At 35.2% G+C, this 17138-nt stretch overlaps 1 protein-coding gene across 3 annotated transcripts in view; it reads left to right on the forward strand.

Moving 5' to 3' along the window:
- LOC133610313 (transmembrane protein 132D-like) overlaps positions 1-14442 on the forward strand; it is a 55925-nt gene extending 41483 nt beyond the window's left edge. For all 3 annotated transcript variants that reach the window (XM_061966482.2, XM_061966483.2, XM_061966484.2), the window contains 6 exons: positions 186-329; positions 4474-4682; positions 7768-7912; positions 7999-8112; positions 8212-8403; positions 13064-14442. In XM_061966482.2, coding sequence (XP_061822466.1) covers positions 186-329; positions 4474-4682; positions 7768-7912; positions 7999-8112; positions 8212-8403; positions 13064-14287 — 2028 coding nt within the window. In that variant the 3' untranslated portion in view covers positions 14288-14442. The remainder of the gene's footprint in view (positions 1-185; positions 330-4473; positions 4683-7767; positions 7913-7998; positions 8113-8211; positions 8404-13063) is intronic.
- Positions 14443-17138: the final 2696 nt, after the last annotated feature.

Consider the following 17138-nt stretch of genomic DNA (forward strand, 5'->3'; position numbering starts at 1 on the left):
GGATTGTTTAAAAAATCAGTTGCGTACAGTAAAAGTCGATAAATAAAGTGACATTGCTGACATTGCAGAGTAACACGAATAGAAATGGTTCGAGTCTTGGAACGTACAGTAACATGTGCGAGTAGCGAGTTGATATCATGTTCCTCAACTATTTCACCAAATGCCTTTTTGTTTTCCTTCTCCAGAGCTCCGAGCTGTTGAACACCGCAGTGCTGACGGGCAAAATGGTGAAAGTAGCCGTGAAAACTTTGGCCGTGGAGGCCAACGGCTCTGTGAGCGATGTAAGCAGCTTTGTCAGCTGCAGGTCCACCGACAGAGACGTGCTGAAGGTAAACACTAAACATCAAGGACGATGATACTGTTATTACTGTATCGCTGCTAAGCTCTGTTTGGGTCAGCAACCCCTCTTAGAGCAAGGTCAGTGATGGCATGGACGTTAAAGCCGGAAACCACACACTGTGTACACAGTGCAAAGACGTGTGTATTTACCCTCATACATGTATTATACATGTATTCAAGGATTGACATGAAGCACTAGGATCAATTATTTACATATTTTTAACTAGAATTTGCAATTTCAGTAGGAATAGCATATGAGTGCCCTATGTGTGCAAGCCGCCGAACCGCCGATACGCGTGAGTGCAACTGAAAGGCTTGAATGTCTAGGGCAGTGTTTTTCAACCACTGTGCCACGGCCATACTTGCCAACCCTCCCGGATTTTCCGGGAGACTCCCCAAAATTCAGGCGGAGCTGGAGGCCACGCCCCATCCAGCTCCATGCGGACCTGAGTGATGTGTTGACAGCCTGTTCTCACGTCTGCTTTCCCACAATATAAACAGCATGCCTGCCCAATCACGTTATAACTGTAGAATGATCAAGGGCGAGTTCTTGGTTTCTTATGTGGGTTTATTGTTAGACAGTTTCATTAACGTCCTCCAAGCGCGGTAACAACACATAACAACAGCAGTCAAGTTTTTGTCTACCGTAAAGCAGTTCATCTGCCGTAAACAGCAATGTTTTGACACTTTTAAACAGGACAATACTGCCATCTACTGTACATGCATATGTGACCCACCCATAATGTGTCACATTTTTGTGTTGATTTATTTTATTTTGTGGTTTGAATTCGTTTTTGGAGATGTCATTCCACATTTATCAGTATTCACATTGGTCAGTAGGAGGCAGTAGGGCGTTTCTTCCCAATTGAATGCTATCACCTGCAGACCGGAAGTGTCTTGTCATTCTGATGAGAGCGACCAGTCTGTGAACAATTGAAACGTCCTGTGTGCTTTTTCCTCCTGTATAACAGGTTAGTTTTGGTGAATCAACTCACTGAATAATATCCATGTGATCTTTATAAGTTTAAGTACACATTCTGATGGTGGAGCCTAACTCTAAAGTGTTTGTGAGTTTTAGTTTGTATTTGTGAATGAATCCAGTGCACAGCTGCAGTAATCAATACAAAATGGCGACGTGAGTACGCAATGTTTATATAGGAACTTCTGATCCTAATTTAGACTCCCAAATTAGAGCTCCCGTTTTCTTATTGATTTTATAATGTATATTTGTATAATGTGTGTGTTCTGAAATAGTGACAGAGAATAGAACAAGGATGGACAATTCAAGGTTGGCAAGTATGGCCACGGCACACTAGATACAGTCTGGTGTGCCGTGGGAGATTATCTAGTTTCACCTATTTGGGTTAAAAATATTTTTTGCAAACCAGTAATTATAGTCTGCAAATGATGTGTTGTTGTTGAGTGTCAGTGCTGTCTAGAGCTCGGCAGAGTAACCATGTAATACTCTTCCATATCAGTAGGTGGCAGCAGGTAGCTAATTGCTTTGTAGATGTCGGAAACAGCAGGAGGCAGCGTGAAGGTAAAAAGGTATCTAATGCTTAAACCAAAAATAAACAAAAGGTGAGTGCCCCTAAGAAAAGGCATTAAAGCTTAGGGATGGCTATGCAGAACAAGACTAAAACTGAACTGGTTACAAAGTAAACAAAAACAGAATGCTGGACGACAGCAAAGACTTACTGTGGAGCAAAGACGGCGTCCACAAAGTACATCCGAACGTGACATGACATTCAACAATGTCCCCAAAAAGAAGGATAAAAACAACTGAAATATTCTTGATTGCTAAAACAAAGTAGATGCGGGAAATATCGCTCAAAGGGAGACATGAAACCGCTACAGGAAAATACCAAAAAAAAGAGAAAAAGCCACCAAAATAGGAGCGCAAGACAAGAACTAAAACACTACACACAGGAAAACAGCAAATCACTCTAAATAAGTCAGGGCGTGATGTGACGGGTGGTGACAGTACACTTACTTTGAGACAAGAGCTATATTGATGCATGCTTGGTTATGGTTTTAAGTCATATCCAACAATTGCCAGAACGACTTTTTACTGTCAACTGAGTTTCGTTTTTTAATGATTTCTGCTGGTGGTGTGCCTTCGGATTTTTTCAACACAAAAAAGGTTGAAAAACACTGGTCTAGGGTGAGTGGAGTGTGTGGATGTTGGAACGGTTCAAACTGGATGAGAAATGTGGGATATGCAGTTGATTACATATTTCCCATTCATTGTCAATGGAGAGAAAATTGGACGGAAATTCCGGGAAAACAGTGAATTTTGGGAAAGGGAAAACATGTGTTGCGTTCAATATATCGCAAGAGTAGTGTGTGTGGATGTTTGAAATGTCAGAGTCGGGTTTAAAAATGGCGCCAAATTTTGAGAATTTAGGACATTGTAGAGCTATGAACATGTTCATTCATTGGAATGGGAATTTCCTGGAAATTTGGGAAAAAATTTGAAGGTATTGATACTAGCACAATTGTCCTAAATGATATGAATGGGTTGGTGTTGGGAATCCGCTGTGAGAGTGTTTACTTGTGTGTGACATCATGTGCGATACAAGCAGCCCTGCAGTGTTTACTTGTGTGTGATATCATGATAGATACAAGCAGTCCTGCTGAGTGCTTACTTGTTTGTGATATCATATGCAATACAAGCAGAGTGTTTACTTACGTGTGATATCATGTGAGATACAAGCAGTCCTGCAGAGTGTTCACATGAGTGTGATATCATGTACGATTCAAGCAGAGTGTTTACTTGTGCAAAGCTGGACAGACAGTCAACATCTAAATGTTCTCCAATAAACACACAATCTATTTTACTAAAGTAATTTACAAAAGGTAACATGCTAGGCTATAGGCCACGAGGAGCTAGCAGTTACACAACAGCTAAGCACACAATAGCACGCAAGCTACACTTAGGTAATAATCATTGAACATTAAAAGGTGACATTTGTCAATATAAACGAGTATCAAATAATAGTTACATATTACTTACACATACAAAAACTGTTAGAAAGTATCCAGTAACAAACGTGTCCGCATCATTCGATTTACTGCGTTATGGTCCTAACTTCATGAATTACTGGGATCACTAGAAGTCGCCAAAAAAAGAATTACCACTCCACTTCAACTTAAAGACAGCATATGTCCATTTCAAACGGTTAATAACAAATAGGTTAGTGTTTTTTTATAACTACCATTGTTCTCTGTTTGACTTATTTCATTTGATCAAACCTTTTCTAAAATTCCACACTACTATATAATACAAGAAATCATTTTTTTCAGGACATCCCTAATTTAACAGTCGTGCAATTGTAAACAAAAAAAAAGTGGACCATTGTAAAGTGAAGCTATATACAACAAAAAGAAAGTAATACTTTTTGACAATTAAAAGGCGTTCGCAATACTTTTGCACACATAATCCAGTGATGAATGTAAAGGATATATTGATAATACTGTGTTGATACTATATATATATACATATATATATATATATATATATATATATATATATATATATATATGTATATATGTATATATATGTATATATATACATACATATATGTATACACATATATATATATGTGTATATATATATATATATATGTGTATATATATATATATATATATATATATATATATGTATATATATATGTATGTATATATATGTATATATATATATATATATATATATGTATATGTATATACATATGTATGTATGTATATATACATATATATATATATATATATATATATATATATATATATATATATATATATATATATATATATATATATATATATATATATATATATATATATATATACATATATATATATATATGTATATGTGCATGTCAGGTTTTATTCCTTATTTCTGTAGTAAGTTTTTTTCCTGCACTTTTATTTTCATTTAATTTTTGCCTATGGCACTCTTCTGGCTTGAGCGCTGTCACCCTGTTCCTGATCTGTTCCACGTCGCCAATCACGTTTTTGCTCCCTGTGCACTTCCAAGCTGCACTTTAGCTACTTTCTGTTTGACATCGAGATAATGTTTACCTGCAGAGCCTGACAATATGTATAATCTTGCACTGCTTCTTTACTTGCACGCAGGTGTCTGAGCGCTGCGACTACGTTTTTGTGACGGGGAAGGAGTTGAGAGGGAAAAGCAGTGTGACGATCAACTTCATGTACGCGTTTCTGAGCGCGCAGCTAGAGATGAGCGTGTGGACGCCCCAAATGCCGCTAACCATCGATGTCGCAGACCCTGAACTCCATCAAATTAAGGGCTGGAGAGTCCCGATTACAACCAGCAACCGCAAGTAAGAATGTGTTGGACGTTTTCTAACCAAGTAGTCCAACAAAAGTGTCTTTCTTAGATTTATTTGAAAGCTCGGCCATTTCAAAAGGCACAGGTCACATTCATAGCAAAGTTTGTCAGGGGTGGAGGAATAAAAAGAGATTTGTGTTATTTTTTATACACTGAATACAAGGTGGGAGGGAGGGAGTAGGCTCAGTTTGGAGGGGGGAGAGAGCATTTGACGCAACTCAGTGGAGACAATGGTGCACTGTTAACTGGAATGAAAAAGCCGATACTTTCAAATGAGAAGACGAGGAGGGAGAAGAGATAGTTTCACAGTGAATAATGTGGACAAGGTCCTTCTCTGGTCAGAATGTGCTTTTTTACAGAAATACTGCTGTTTGTAATGACATAGTACAAAGATACAAATATGTTTTCCATCACAAGAACATTCTGTGTTTGTCAGATTCAGTCTCTCCTAGTCTAGTATTAATACTTCTACCTCATCACATGCATGAAATACAATAGTCATAAAACACCTATTCTGCTTCTACTGTTATCATCACTCTTAGCGGTGATGGTGGCATAAAGAAATGTAATTGCATTTTCTTTGAATAGTTTAGATGTGTTATGTACAGTATGCATGAACCAGGTCAAAGCAACTGTTTTTTTCCCAGTTATTGCTGATGTACTTTTAACGTGCGCATGAGTGCTCAACATGGAAGTACAGTTGCCCTGGAGATAAAGGTTAGTGGGCTGTTTGCAGTGCACCATTATTTTGCACTCAATATGAACCATGATGACAACAATTGGTTACGTTCACGTCCTAAAACGCTCAATACTCAGCAGGAGGCACAACCAGGTCAGGAAATTGGACGATTTGCCTGAAATAAATTGGGGCCAAAAGCAGAAATGCCATGGCTTTCAAAAATAAAAACACAATAATGAACATATTGTACGAAAAGTATGTCGTACAAACAATTACACTTGTTTAATGACATCATGTGCAGTCGGAAAGTGGACGTTTAAGGTGTCTGTGAGCGTCTTTGCTTGTGCAGGGTTCTCCTGAGTCCGATAGATATGTCTTGAGCCCGGTGTACAGGGTTGAGCAAGCTTATATTGTCCTACACACAGGTAGGGATTGCTTTCCAGCAATATCTTTTGGACTTTCCAGTCCGGCGTGTCTCTGCTCTTCCTTGTTCTGTCTCTGGGCGTGTGTCTTACTCTGGCTCCAACTCCAACCACATGGCCTGGTCCGGCTGCTGCTAATAAGGGCGACAGGTGATTAGATAACCAGCCCCAGCTGGGTAATCCACTCACCTGCCGCTGGCTTCGAGGCCGGTCCTTACACACCCCGCTCCGCGGCAGGCCCGCAGACCACGGCCGCCTCCACAGTGTCTATTTTAGCTGCTTCGCTGTTGCGTTAACAGTCGAAACTGTTGTCGTGTAACAATCTAAATTGTTGTCGCATAACAGTCAGAACTGTTGTCGTGTAACACTCAGAACTGATGTCATCGTGACAATTGGAACTCCATCCATCCATCCATTTTCTACCGCTTATTCCCTTTGGGGTCGCGGGGGGCGCTGGAGCCTATCTATTGTCGCATAACAATCTGAACTGTTGTCGTCGTAACAATCGGAACTGTTGTCGTGTAACACTCAGAACTGTTGTCATCGTGACAATCGGAACTACTGTCGCATAACAATCTGAACTGTTGTCGTCGTAACAATCGGAACTATTGTTGCGTAGCAATCTGAACTGTTGTTGTTTAACAATCAAAACTGTTGTCATGTAACAATCAAAACTGTTGTCGCTTGACAATCAGAACTATTTTCGGGTATCAATCGGAGCTGTTGTCGTCGGGACAATCAGAACTGTTGTCGCCTAACAATCAAAACTGTTGTCGTGCAACAATCAGAACTTATGTCGCGTAACATTTGGAACTGTTGTCGCCTAACAATCAAAACTGTAGTCGTGCAACAATCAGAACTTATGTCGCGTAACAATTGGAACTGTTGTCGTGTAACAATTGAAACTGTTGTTGTGTAACAATCTGAACTGTTGTCGTGTAACAATCAAAACTGTTGTCGCATAACAGTCAGAACTGTTGTCGTGTAACACTCAGAACTGTTGTCATCGTGACAATCGGAACTATTGTCGCATAACAATATGAACTGTTGTCGTCGTAACAATCAGAATTGTTGTCGTGTAACAATCGGAACTGTTGTCACGTAACAATCAAAACTGTTGTCGTATAATAATCGGAACTGTTGTCATCGTGACAATCGGAACTATTGTCGCATAACAATCTGACCTGTTGCCGTTGTGACAATCGGAACTATCGTAGTCGTAACAATCAGAACTGTTGTCGCGTAACAATTGAAACTGTTGTCGTGAAACAATCGGAACTGTTGTTGCATAACAATCGAAACTGTTGTCCCTTAACAATCATAACTATTTTCGCGTAACAATCGGAACTGTTGTCGTCGTGACACTCGGAACTGTTGTCGCCTAACAATCAAAACTGTTGTCATGCAACAGTCAGAACTTATGTCGCGTAACAATCTGAACTGTTGTCGCGTAGCAATCGGAACTGTTGTCGCGTAGCAATCGGAACTGTTGTTGTGTAACAATCTGAACTGTTGTCGCGTAACAATCGGAACTATTGTCACGTAACAATTGAAACTGTTGCTGTGTAACAATCTGATCTGTTGTCTCGTAACAATCTGAACTGTTGTCACGTAACAATCGGAACTATTGTCACGTAACAATTGAAACTGTTGCTGTGTAACAATCTGAACTGTTGTCTCGTAACAATCGGAACTGTTGTCGTGTAACAATCGCAACTGCTGTTGTTGTTGTTTTTTCACACAGGCTTCTTTGAGTCTGAGTTGACAGCAAGCAATATTTAAGATCGTGTAACAAAAGTAAAGTTACATCGTCCAGTTAGTTGAGTCAGAACAAACTGAAACACGTCAAACACACCATCAGCAGCTTCTCCATATGTTCATGGATGTTATTTTGGCGTCCTTAGCTGCGTGGCTCCTGCCTCATGATGCCCGTTGACTCACCGGTCGGCCATATTTTGTGTGTGTGTGTGTGTCAGGCCAAGTTGGAATAGCGAAGAAGAGGAGGAGATGAGGAAGGGCCGAGGGTGCATGCTGCAGTACCAACACTCCCCACTCAGGGTGCTCACGCACTTTGTAGCCGACTCCCAGCCTCTTGAGTACTTCCTGGGTCCTGATTGGCGGGTAAACGTTGACCACGCCCACCTTCTTCCAATACATACAACTTCCTTTGACAGGTGGATGTGAATAAAGCTTCTTTTGATTGACAGGTGGATGTGACCAATCTTGTGCGCCCTTTTTTAAAAGTGCTCAACCCACAATTGGTGAGACTCCAGGACGGAGTGTTGCTGCAAGGGAGGGCTGTGGGCACGACGGCCGTGCAGGTGACGCTAAAATCACTGTGTCAACATGATATTTTTATTTACATATAAATCATGATATTAATAAAAAGATTTAGATGAAGAAGATGTTCTCGTGTGCAGGTGCTGTCCCCACTGACGGGGTCGGTGTTGGCCGAGAGGAACGTGACGGTGCTGGCCGACAAGGTGAGCGTCACAGACTTGAAGGTGGACTTTGTGTCGGGACTCTCGCTGTCCCTGCAGCCAAGTCCGGCGGGCAGCAAGGCCATCGTTGCCGTGGCTACCACCCGAGACACCCTCACGCGGGTCAGACAGGTGAGCACAACGTACTGCACGTACAAGCGTATTTTGGTGTCGTTCTCACCAGTGGCAGGTCCTAAATGACTGTCAAAGTGTCCCAACTTGTTGGATTGTATCCTCAGCCATCTACTTTTTAGGTGAGATGCATGATTTATGGTCTAGAATAAACTTACAGAAGAAGCAGTAGACCACTGGATGATGGAAACATAGACACACAGGAAGTGATAACGTCAACAAGAAGTGATCACGTCAACGCTATGAATAGTTTGTCTGTGTTAGCACTTATAATAACAATATCACTAATACTTGTTAATATTCATAATAACAATATCGCTAGTACTTGTTAATATTTATAATAACAATATCGCTAATACTTGTTAACATTTATAATAATAATATTGCTAATACTTGTTAACATTTATAATAATATTGCTAATACTTGTTAATATTTATAATAACAAAATCACTAATACTTGTTAATATTTATAATAACAATATCGCTAATACTTGTTAATATTTATAATAACAATATCACTAATACTTGTTAATATTTATAACAATATGACTGATACTTGTTAATATTTATAATAATAATATCGCTAATATTTGTTAATATTTATAATAACAATATCGCTAATACGTGTTCATATTTATAATAACAATATCCCCAATACTTGTTAATATTTATAATAACAATATTATTAATACTTGTTAATATTTATAATAACAATATTATTAATACTTGTTAATATTTATAATAACAATATCGCTAATACTTGTTAATATTTTTAATAACAATATCGCCAATACTTGTTAATATTTATAATAACAATATCACTAATACTTGTTAATATTTATAATAACAATATCACTAATACTTGTTAATATTTATAACAATATGACTGATACTTGTTATTATTTATAATAACAAAATCACTAATACTTGTTAATATTTATAATAACAATATCGCTAATACTTGTTAATATTTATAATAACAATATCGCTAATACATGTTAATATTTATAATAACAATATCGCTAATACGTGTTCATATTTATAATAACAATATCCCCAATACTTGTTAATATTTATAATGACAATATGACGAATACTTGTTAATAATCATAATAACAATATCGCTAATACTTGTTAATATTTAGAATAACAATATCGCTAATACTTGTTAACATTTAGAATAACAATATCACTAATACTTGTTAATATTTATAATAACAATATCGCTAATACTTGTTAATATTTAGAATAACAATATCACTAATACTTGTTAATATTTATAATAACAATATCGCTAATACTTGTTAATATTTTTAATAACAATATCGCTAATACTTGTTAATATTTATAATAACAATATCACTAATACTTGTTAATATTTATAATAACAATATCACTAATACGTGTTAATATTTATAACAATATGACTGATACTTGTTAATATTTATAATAACAAAATCACTAATACTTGTTAGTATTTATAATAACAATATCGCTAATACTTGTTAATATTTATAATAACAATATCGCTAATACTTGTCAATATTTATAATAACAATATCGCTAATACGTGTTCATATTTATAATAACAATATCGCCAATACTTGTTAATATTTATAATGACAATATGACGAATACTTGTTAGTATTTATAATAACAATATCGCTAATACTTGTTAATATTTATAATAACAATATCGCTAATACTTGTCAATATTTATAATAACAATATCGCTAATACGTGTTCATATTTATAATAACAATATCGCCAATACTTGTTAATATTTATAATGACAATATGACGAATACTTGTTAATAATCATAATAACAATATCGCTAATACTTGTTAATATTTATAATAACAATATCACTAATACTTGTTAATATTTATAATAACAATATCGCTAATACTTGTTAATATTTATAATAACAATATCACTAATACTTGTTCATATTTATAATAACAATATCGCTAATACTTGTTAATATTTTTAATAACAATATCGCTAATACTTGTTAATATTTATAATAACAATATCACTAATACTTGTTAATATTTGTATATATATATTTGACATTAAACATGTAAAATGTCATACTTTATTTTTATACTTCAATTCTTGTAAAATAACTTTTATCACACAATTTTGCTTTGTTCTAAAAAAAAAAAATGTTTTCCACAATATATTTTACTTAAAACAAAAATGGCATACTTTTTTTCTCAAAATACCTCGACATAAGTTCTTGTACAATTACAAATATTTTCCCCACAATACTACTAACTTTTTCCCATAAAACAAAACTTTTTTTCATAATATATTGGATTTTATTATTACAAAAATTACAGAATTGTGTTAAATGAAAACTAAACTCTCTGAATATTCCTGAAAAAAAATGTATGACAACCTTTTCCTCACAATATTGCAAATTATTTTATTTAAAAAAATATGACTTGTTTCACAATATATTTGATTTTAATCATGTAAAATGCAACACATTTATTTTTTTTAAATCTTAAGATATTTCTCACAATGTTTTGTTTTTCTGAAGACAAAAAAATATATATTTGACTATAATCATGTAAAATTGCATGTTTTCTTTAAAAAAAAAAAAAGTTTTTTAAATTAAGATATTCCTACTCATTTCTTGTAAAACAACATTTTTCTCACAATATTGTATTATTAAAAAATATATATTATTTTTTTTCGCAATATATTTGACTTCAATCAAAAAAGGCAAAAAATGTTCTTGCAAAATGTTTTAATTCTTTCTCAAAATACCTCGACAACCATTTTTCCCACAATATTACTAATTAAATAAAACAAAATTCACCGAATATTTTTTAATTCCTGTTTGACAAACTTTTCTCACAATATTGCAACTTATATTCTAAAAAATATATGACTTTTTTCACAATATATTTGATTTTAATCATGTAAAATTGCATACTTTTTTCTTTAAAATAATTAAACTTTTTTCTGAGAATATTAAGATATTTCTAACCAATGTGTGTTTGTTCAATCATGTAAAATGCATACTTTAAAAACCCAAACTTTATTCTTAAAATATAATTTTTAAATACTTCAATTCTTGTTAAATAACATTTTTCATACAATTTTGCGTTTTTCTAAAAATATATTTTTTTCACAATATATTTGACTTCAATCAAAAATGGCATAAGTTTTTCGTGTAAAATTTTTAAATGTCTTTCTCAAAATAACAACTATTTTCCCTACAATATTACAAACTTTTTCCCCAAAAATACAACTTTTTTTCATAATAAATTAGAATTTATTATTAGAAAAATTACAGAATTTTGTCAAATAAAAACAAAATTCTCTGAATATTCCTAAAAAATATTGTATGACAACTTTTTCCTCACAATATTGCAAATTATTTTATTTTTTTTAAATATGACTTGTTTCACAATATATTTGATTTTAATCATGTAAAATGGCACACCTTTATTTTATTACTTGTTTTTACTTTTTTCTTAGAATATTGTTTTCTTAAGATATTTCCGACCAATTCTTATAAAAAAAATTCTCACAATGTTGTGTTTTTTCTAAAGAAAAATCATGGAAAATGGCTTTTTTTTTTTTTTTTATTACTTATTTCTTTTAGTTTTAAGATGTCAACACTTTTCTTGTAAAAAAAAATCTCACAATATTGCATCATTCAAAACAAAAATATATAATTATAATTTTCACAATATATTTGACTTCAATCATGTAAAATTGACATAATTTTTTCCTAAAATGTTTTAAATATTTTTTCTTCCAATATTGGTACACAATAATTATAAAATAACTGTTTTTCCTCACAATTTTGCGTTTTTCTAAAAATATATTTTTTTCACAATATATTTGACTTCAATCAAAAATGGCATAAGTTTTTCGTGTAAAATTTTAAAATGTCTTTCTCAAAGTAACAACTATTTTCCCTACAATATTACAAACGTTTTCCCCAAATGTATATATAATATATTTGAATTTATTATTAGAAAAATTACAGAATTTTGTCAAATAAAAACAAAATTCTCTGAATATTCCTAAAGAATATCGTATGACAACTTTTTCCTCACAATATGGCAAATTATTTAATTTTTTTTTAAATATGACTTGTTTCACAATATATTTGATTTTAATCATGTAAAATGGCACACCTTTTTATTTTATTTTTTTTTTTTTGCTTTTTTCTTAGAATATTGTTTTCTTAAGATATTTCCGATCAATTCTTATAAAAAAAAAAAATTCTCACAATGTTGTTTTTTCTGAAGAAAAATCATGGAAAATGGCATTTTTTTTAATTTTTTTTTGTTAATTACTTATTTTTTTTAGTATTAAGATGTCAACACTTTTCTTGTAAAAAAAAAAATTCTCACAATATTGCATCATTCAAAACAAAAATATATAATTGTAATTTTCACAATATATTTGACTTCAATCATGTAAAATTCACATAATTTTTTCCTAAACATTTTTTAATATTTTTTCTTCAAATATTGGTACACAATAATTATAAAATAACTGTTTTTCCTCACAATTTAGTGTTTTTTTTAAAAAAACTATCTTTTTTCCACAATATTTTGGTGGACACTTGCCGACATTTGTCTTGGGATGGCAGCTCTTTGACTGACGGTGTGTTGTGTCGTTCCCAGGAAGCCGTGGTCAGCTGCCGGGTCCAATTCAGCGACGGCGCCGTCACCCCACTGAGCCTCTTCGACCGCGGCGTCTACTCCTTAACCGTCTCTACGCCGGACGAGGGCGTGGCTAGCGTGCGCCGCACCCCGCTGTCCACGTTTGTGGTGGCACGGGGCGAGGGTCGAGGCAAGGCGGCGCTGGTCAAGGTGGAGCTGAGGATCTGCGAGGAATGCCAGAAGTCCAAGAGGAAGAGCAAGCTGGCGGTCGGCGCGGGGCTGCTGAGGATCGACTTCCAGGGCGGTGACGGCGGTGCAATCAGTCTGGATCAGGAGAGAAGCGGCACGGGTGTGGCGGAAATGGCGGTAGTGGCGACGACGACGGTGACGTTGAGCCGTGAGCTGACGGACACGGGGCAGGAGTTGTCAAGAACGGAGCCTGAGAGGAGGATTTCGTGGGATGTGACTCCAAGTGGTTCTCAGCCGACGGTCACGGAGAGCTGGCTCAGTGCGAGCACCGCCAGCCGACCAACACGCCATCTTGTCGGCCAAGAAGACGGACAGAACGGCAGCTTTGGAAACATGTTGGACAAGCCAAAGCCAGCACAGGAACCGGAAGCCAAACTCCCCAAAGTGGTGGAAAGCGACCTGGTCCGCACCTTCCGATCCATGTCCGACTTGGAGATAGGAATTTATTGCTTGGCGGGCGTGTTGTGCGTCGCCATCTTTGGCTTTCTGCTTAACTGTGCATCCTACAGGTTGTGTCTGCGCAGCCGTAAAAGTCCCGTCCTGGCGGGGCCGCCGCCCCCCGCGGAGCCCAAGGACCATAAGCACGACTGGGTGTGGCTGGCCAACAACCCCCAGCAGCCGCCTCCTCCTGGCGCACCTGCTCAGGTGTCCACACTCACACGCACCCCGCCCGCCGTCAAGCAGCCCGTACCGGAAAGAACCGCCACCCTGGGCCGCGGCAGGAGCGGCTCCCAGCAGCAGCAGCACAGGAAGGCGGCAGACCCCGTGGCCCAGCGCTCGGCCACCTTGCTGGCCAGGCCGCCGCGCAGCGAGCCGCTCCGCTCGCCCACCAGCAAGAGGAACCAGGTGCAGTTCACCACCTTCACCACCCTAGACATCAAGCACTTGGCAGCGCTCAAGACTAACGACTTCCAGCCGCCGCCCCCTGCTGGGCCGCACGTGCCGCTACCCGACATGCCGTGGCCCGTTGTTAGACCCCTCCAAGACCCTCAGTGACCTGGACCCAGGACGAGGTTGGTGCTCATGTCAGGAATATCAATAATGAATGTACATAAATGATATTATTATCAATAATAATTGTACATGAATGATATTAATATCAATGATATTTGTACATGAGTGATATTAATATCAATAATAATTGTACATGAATGATATTCATATCAATAACAATTGTACATAAATTATATTAATATCAATAAAGAGTGTACATAAATGATATTGTTATCAATAATAATTGTACATTGTACATTAATGATACTAATATCAATAATATTTGTACATTAACGATATTAATATCAATAATAATTGGACATGAGTGATATTAATATCAATAATATGTGTACATGAATGATATTAATATCAATAATAATTGTACATGAGTGATATTAATATCAATAATAATTGTACATGAATGATATTAATATCAATAAAGGTTGTACATGAATGATATGAGTATCAATTGTACATTAATGATATTAATATCAATAAAGACTACATTCATTATATTAATATCAATAATTATTGTACATTATTGATATTAATATCAATAATAATTGTACATGAATGATATAAATATCAATAATAATTGTACATTATTAATATTGATAATAATTGTACATGAGTTATATTAATATCAATAATAATTGTACATGGGTGATATTAATATCAATAACATTTGTACATGAATGATATTAATATCAATAATATTTGTTCATGAGTGATATTAATATCAATAACAATTGTACATAAATGATATTGATATCAATAAAGATTGAACACAAATGATATTATTATCGATAATAATTGTACATTGTACATTCATGATATCAATATCAATAATAATTGTACATTAATGATATTGATATCAATAATAATTGTACATTAATGATATTAATATCCATAATAATTGTACATGAATGTAATAATATCAATAAAGGTTGTACATAAATGATATGAGTATCAATAACAATTGTACATAAATGATATTAATATCAATAAAGATTGTACATAAATGATACTAATGTCAATACTTTTTGTACATTAATTATATAAATATCAATAATAATTGTACTATAATGATATTAATATCGATAAAGATTGTACATAAATGATATTAATATCAATATTGATAATTGTACATAAATAATATCAATATCAATATCTATCTGGGTGGGCCTGGGAACACTAAACCAGTTCTTAGGTTGTTCTAGAAGGTTCCTGATGGACTTATGGACTTTAAGAGAATATGAAACATTGGTTTGTTGATGTTTGCCAACTAAATGTCAAATCTTGTTGATGCGATAATGAATTATTTTTTTTTACTTCTGCTAGTTCAACACTTTGTCTGAAAGAACAAGATTGTCAAAGAGAGAGAGAGACTCCTGAAATAACAAGCAAAGAGAGAGAGAGAGACTTCTGAAATAACAAGCAAAGAGAGAGAGAAAGACTCCTGAAATAACAAGCAGAGAGAGAGAGAAAGACACAAGTATGAGCAACACTTGTTACAATCTCCTTGTGTTTTTCTGCTACTAGAGTGCAGGAAGCACTCAATTTGTATGAGCAACCCTTGTTATAATCTACTTGTGTTCTTTTTGCTACTAGAGTGCAGGAAATACTCAATTTGTAATAGCAACACTTGCTATAATCTACTTGTGTTTGTCTGCTGCTAGAGTGCAGGAAATACTCAATGTGTATTAGCAACACTTGTTATAATCTACTCATGTTTTTCTGCTACTAAAGTGCAGGAAGTACTCAATGTGTATTAGTAACACTTGTTATAATCCACTTGTGTTCTTCTGCTACTAGAGTGCAGGAAGTACTCTATTTGTAATAGCAACACTTGTTATAATCTACTTGTGTTCTTCTGCTACTAGAGTGCAGGAAGTACTCAATTTGTATGAGAAACACTTGTTATAATCTACTTGTTTTTTCTGCTAGTAGAGTGCAGGAAATACTCGATTTGTAATAGCAACATCTGCTATAATCTACTTGTGTTCTTTTTGCTACTAGAGTGCAGGAAGTACTCAATTTGTAATAGCAACACTTGCTATAATCTACTTGTGTTTGTCTGCTGCTAGAGTGCAGGAAATACTCAATGTGTATTAGCAACATTTGTTATAATCTACTCATGTTTTTCTGCTACTAGAGTGCAGGAAAAACCCAATTTGTATGAGCAACACTTGTTATAATCTACTCGTGTTTTTCTGATACTCAAGTGCAGGAATTACTCAATTTGTATTAGTACCACTTGTTATAATCTACTTGCGTTTTCTGATACTAGAGTGCAGGAAGTACTCAATTTGTATGAGCAACACTTGTTGCTATAATCTATTTGTATTTGTCTGCTGCTAGAGTGCAGGAAATACTCCATGTGTATTAGCAACACTTGTTATAATCTACTCGTGTTTTTTTCTGATACTCAAGTGCAGGATGTACTCAATTTGTATTAGTACCACTTGTTATAATCTACTTGTATTTTTTCTGCTACTAGAGTGCAGGAAGTACCCAATTTGTAATGGCAACACTTGTTGCTATCATCTACTCATGTTTTCCTTCTACTGGAGTGCAGGAAGTACTCAATTTGTATTAGCAACACTTGTTGCTATCATGTACTCATGGTGTTTGTCTGATGCTAGAGTGCATGAAATACTAAATTGTTTATTAGCAACCCCTGTTGCCATAATCTACTCATTGCGATTGCCTGCGGCTAGAGTGCAGGAAATGCTCAAAAAGATTTGTATTAGCAAGCTTTGTTGCTATAATCTACTCAGAGTTTCCGTCTGCTGCTAGAGTGCAGGAAATAACCAAAGCACGTGTTATGTGGTGGTTATTTTGTGAGCAAACT

The sequence above is a fragment of the Nerophis lumbriciformis genome, linkage group LG11 (genome assembly GCF_033978685.3).
Source record: "Nerophis lumbriciformis linkage group LG11, RoL_Nlum_v2.1, whole genome shotgun sequence".
NCBI classification, from domain to species: domain Eukaryota; kingdom Metazoa; phylum Chordata; class Actinopteri; order Syngnathiformes; family Syngnathidae; genus Nerophis; species Nerophis lumbriciformis.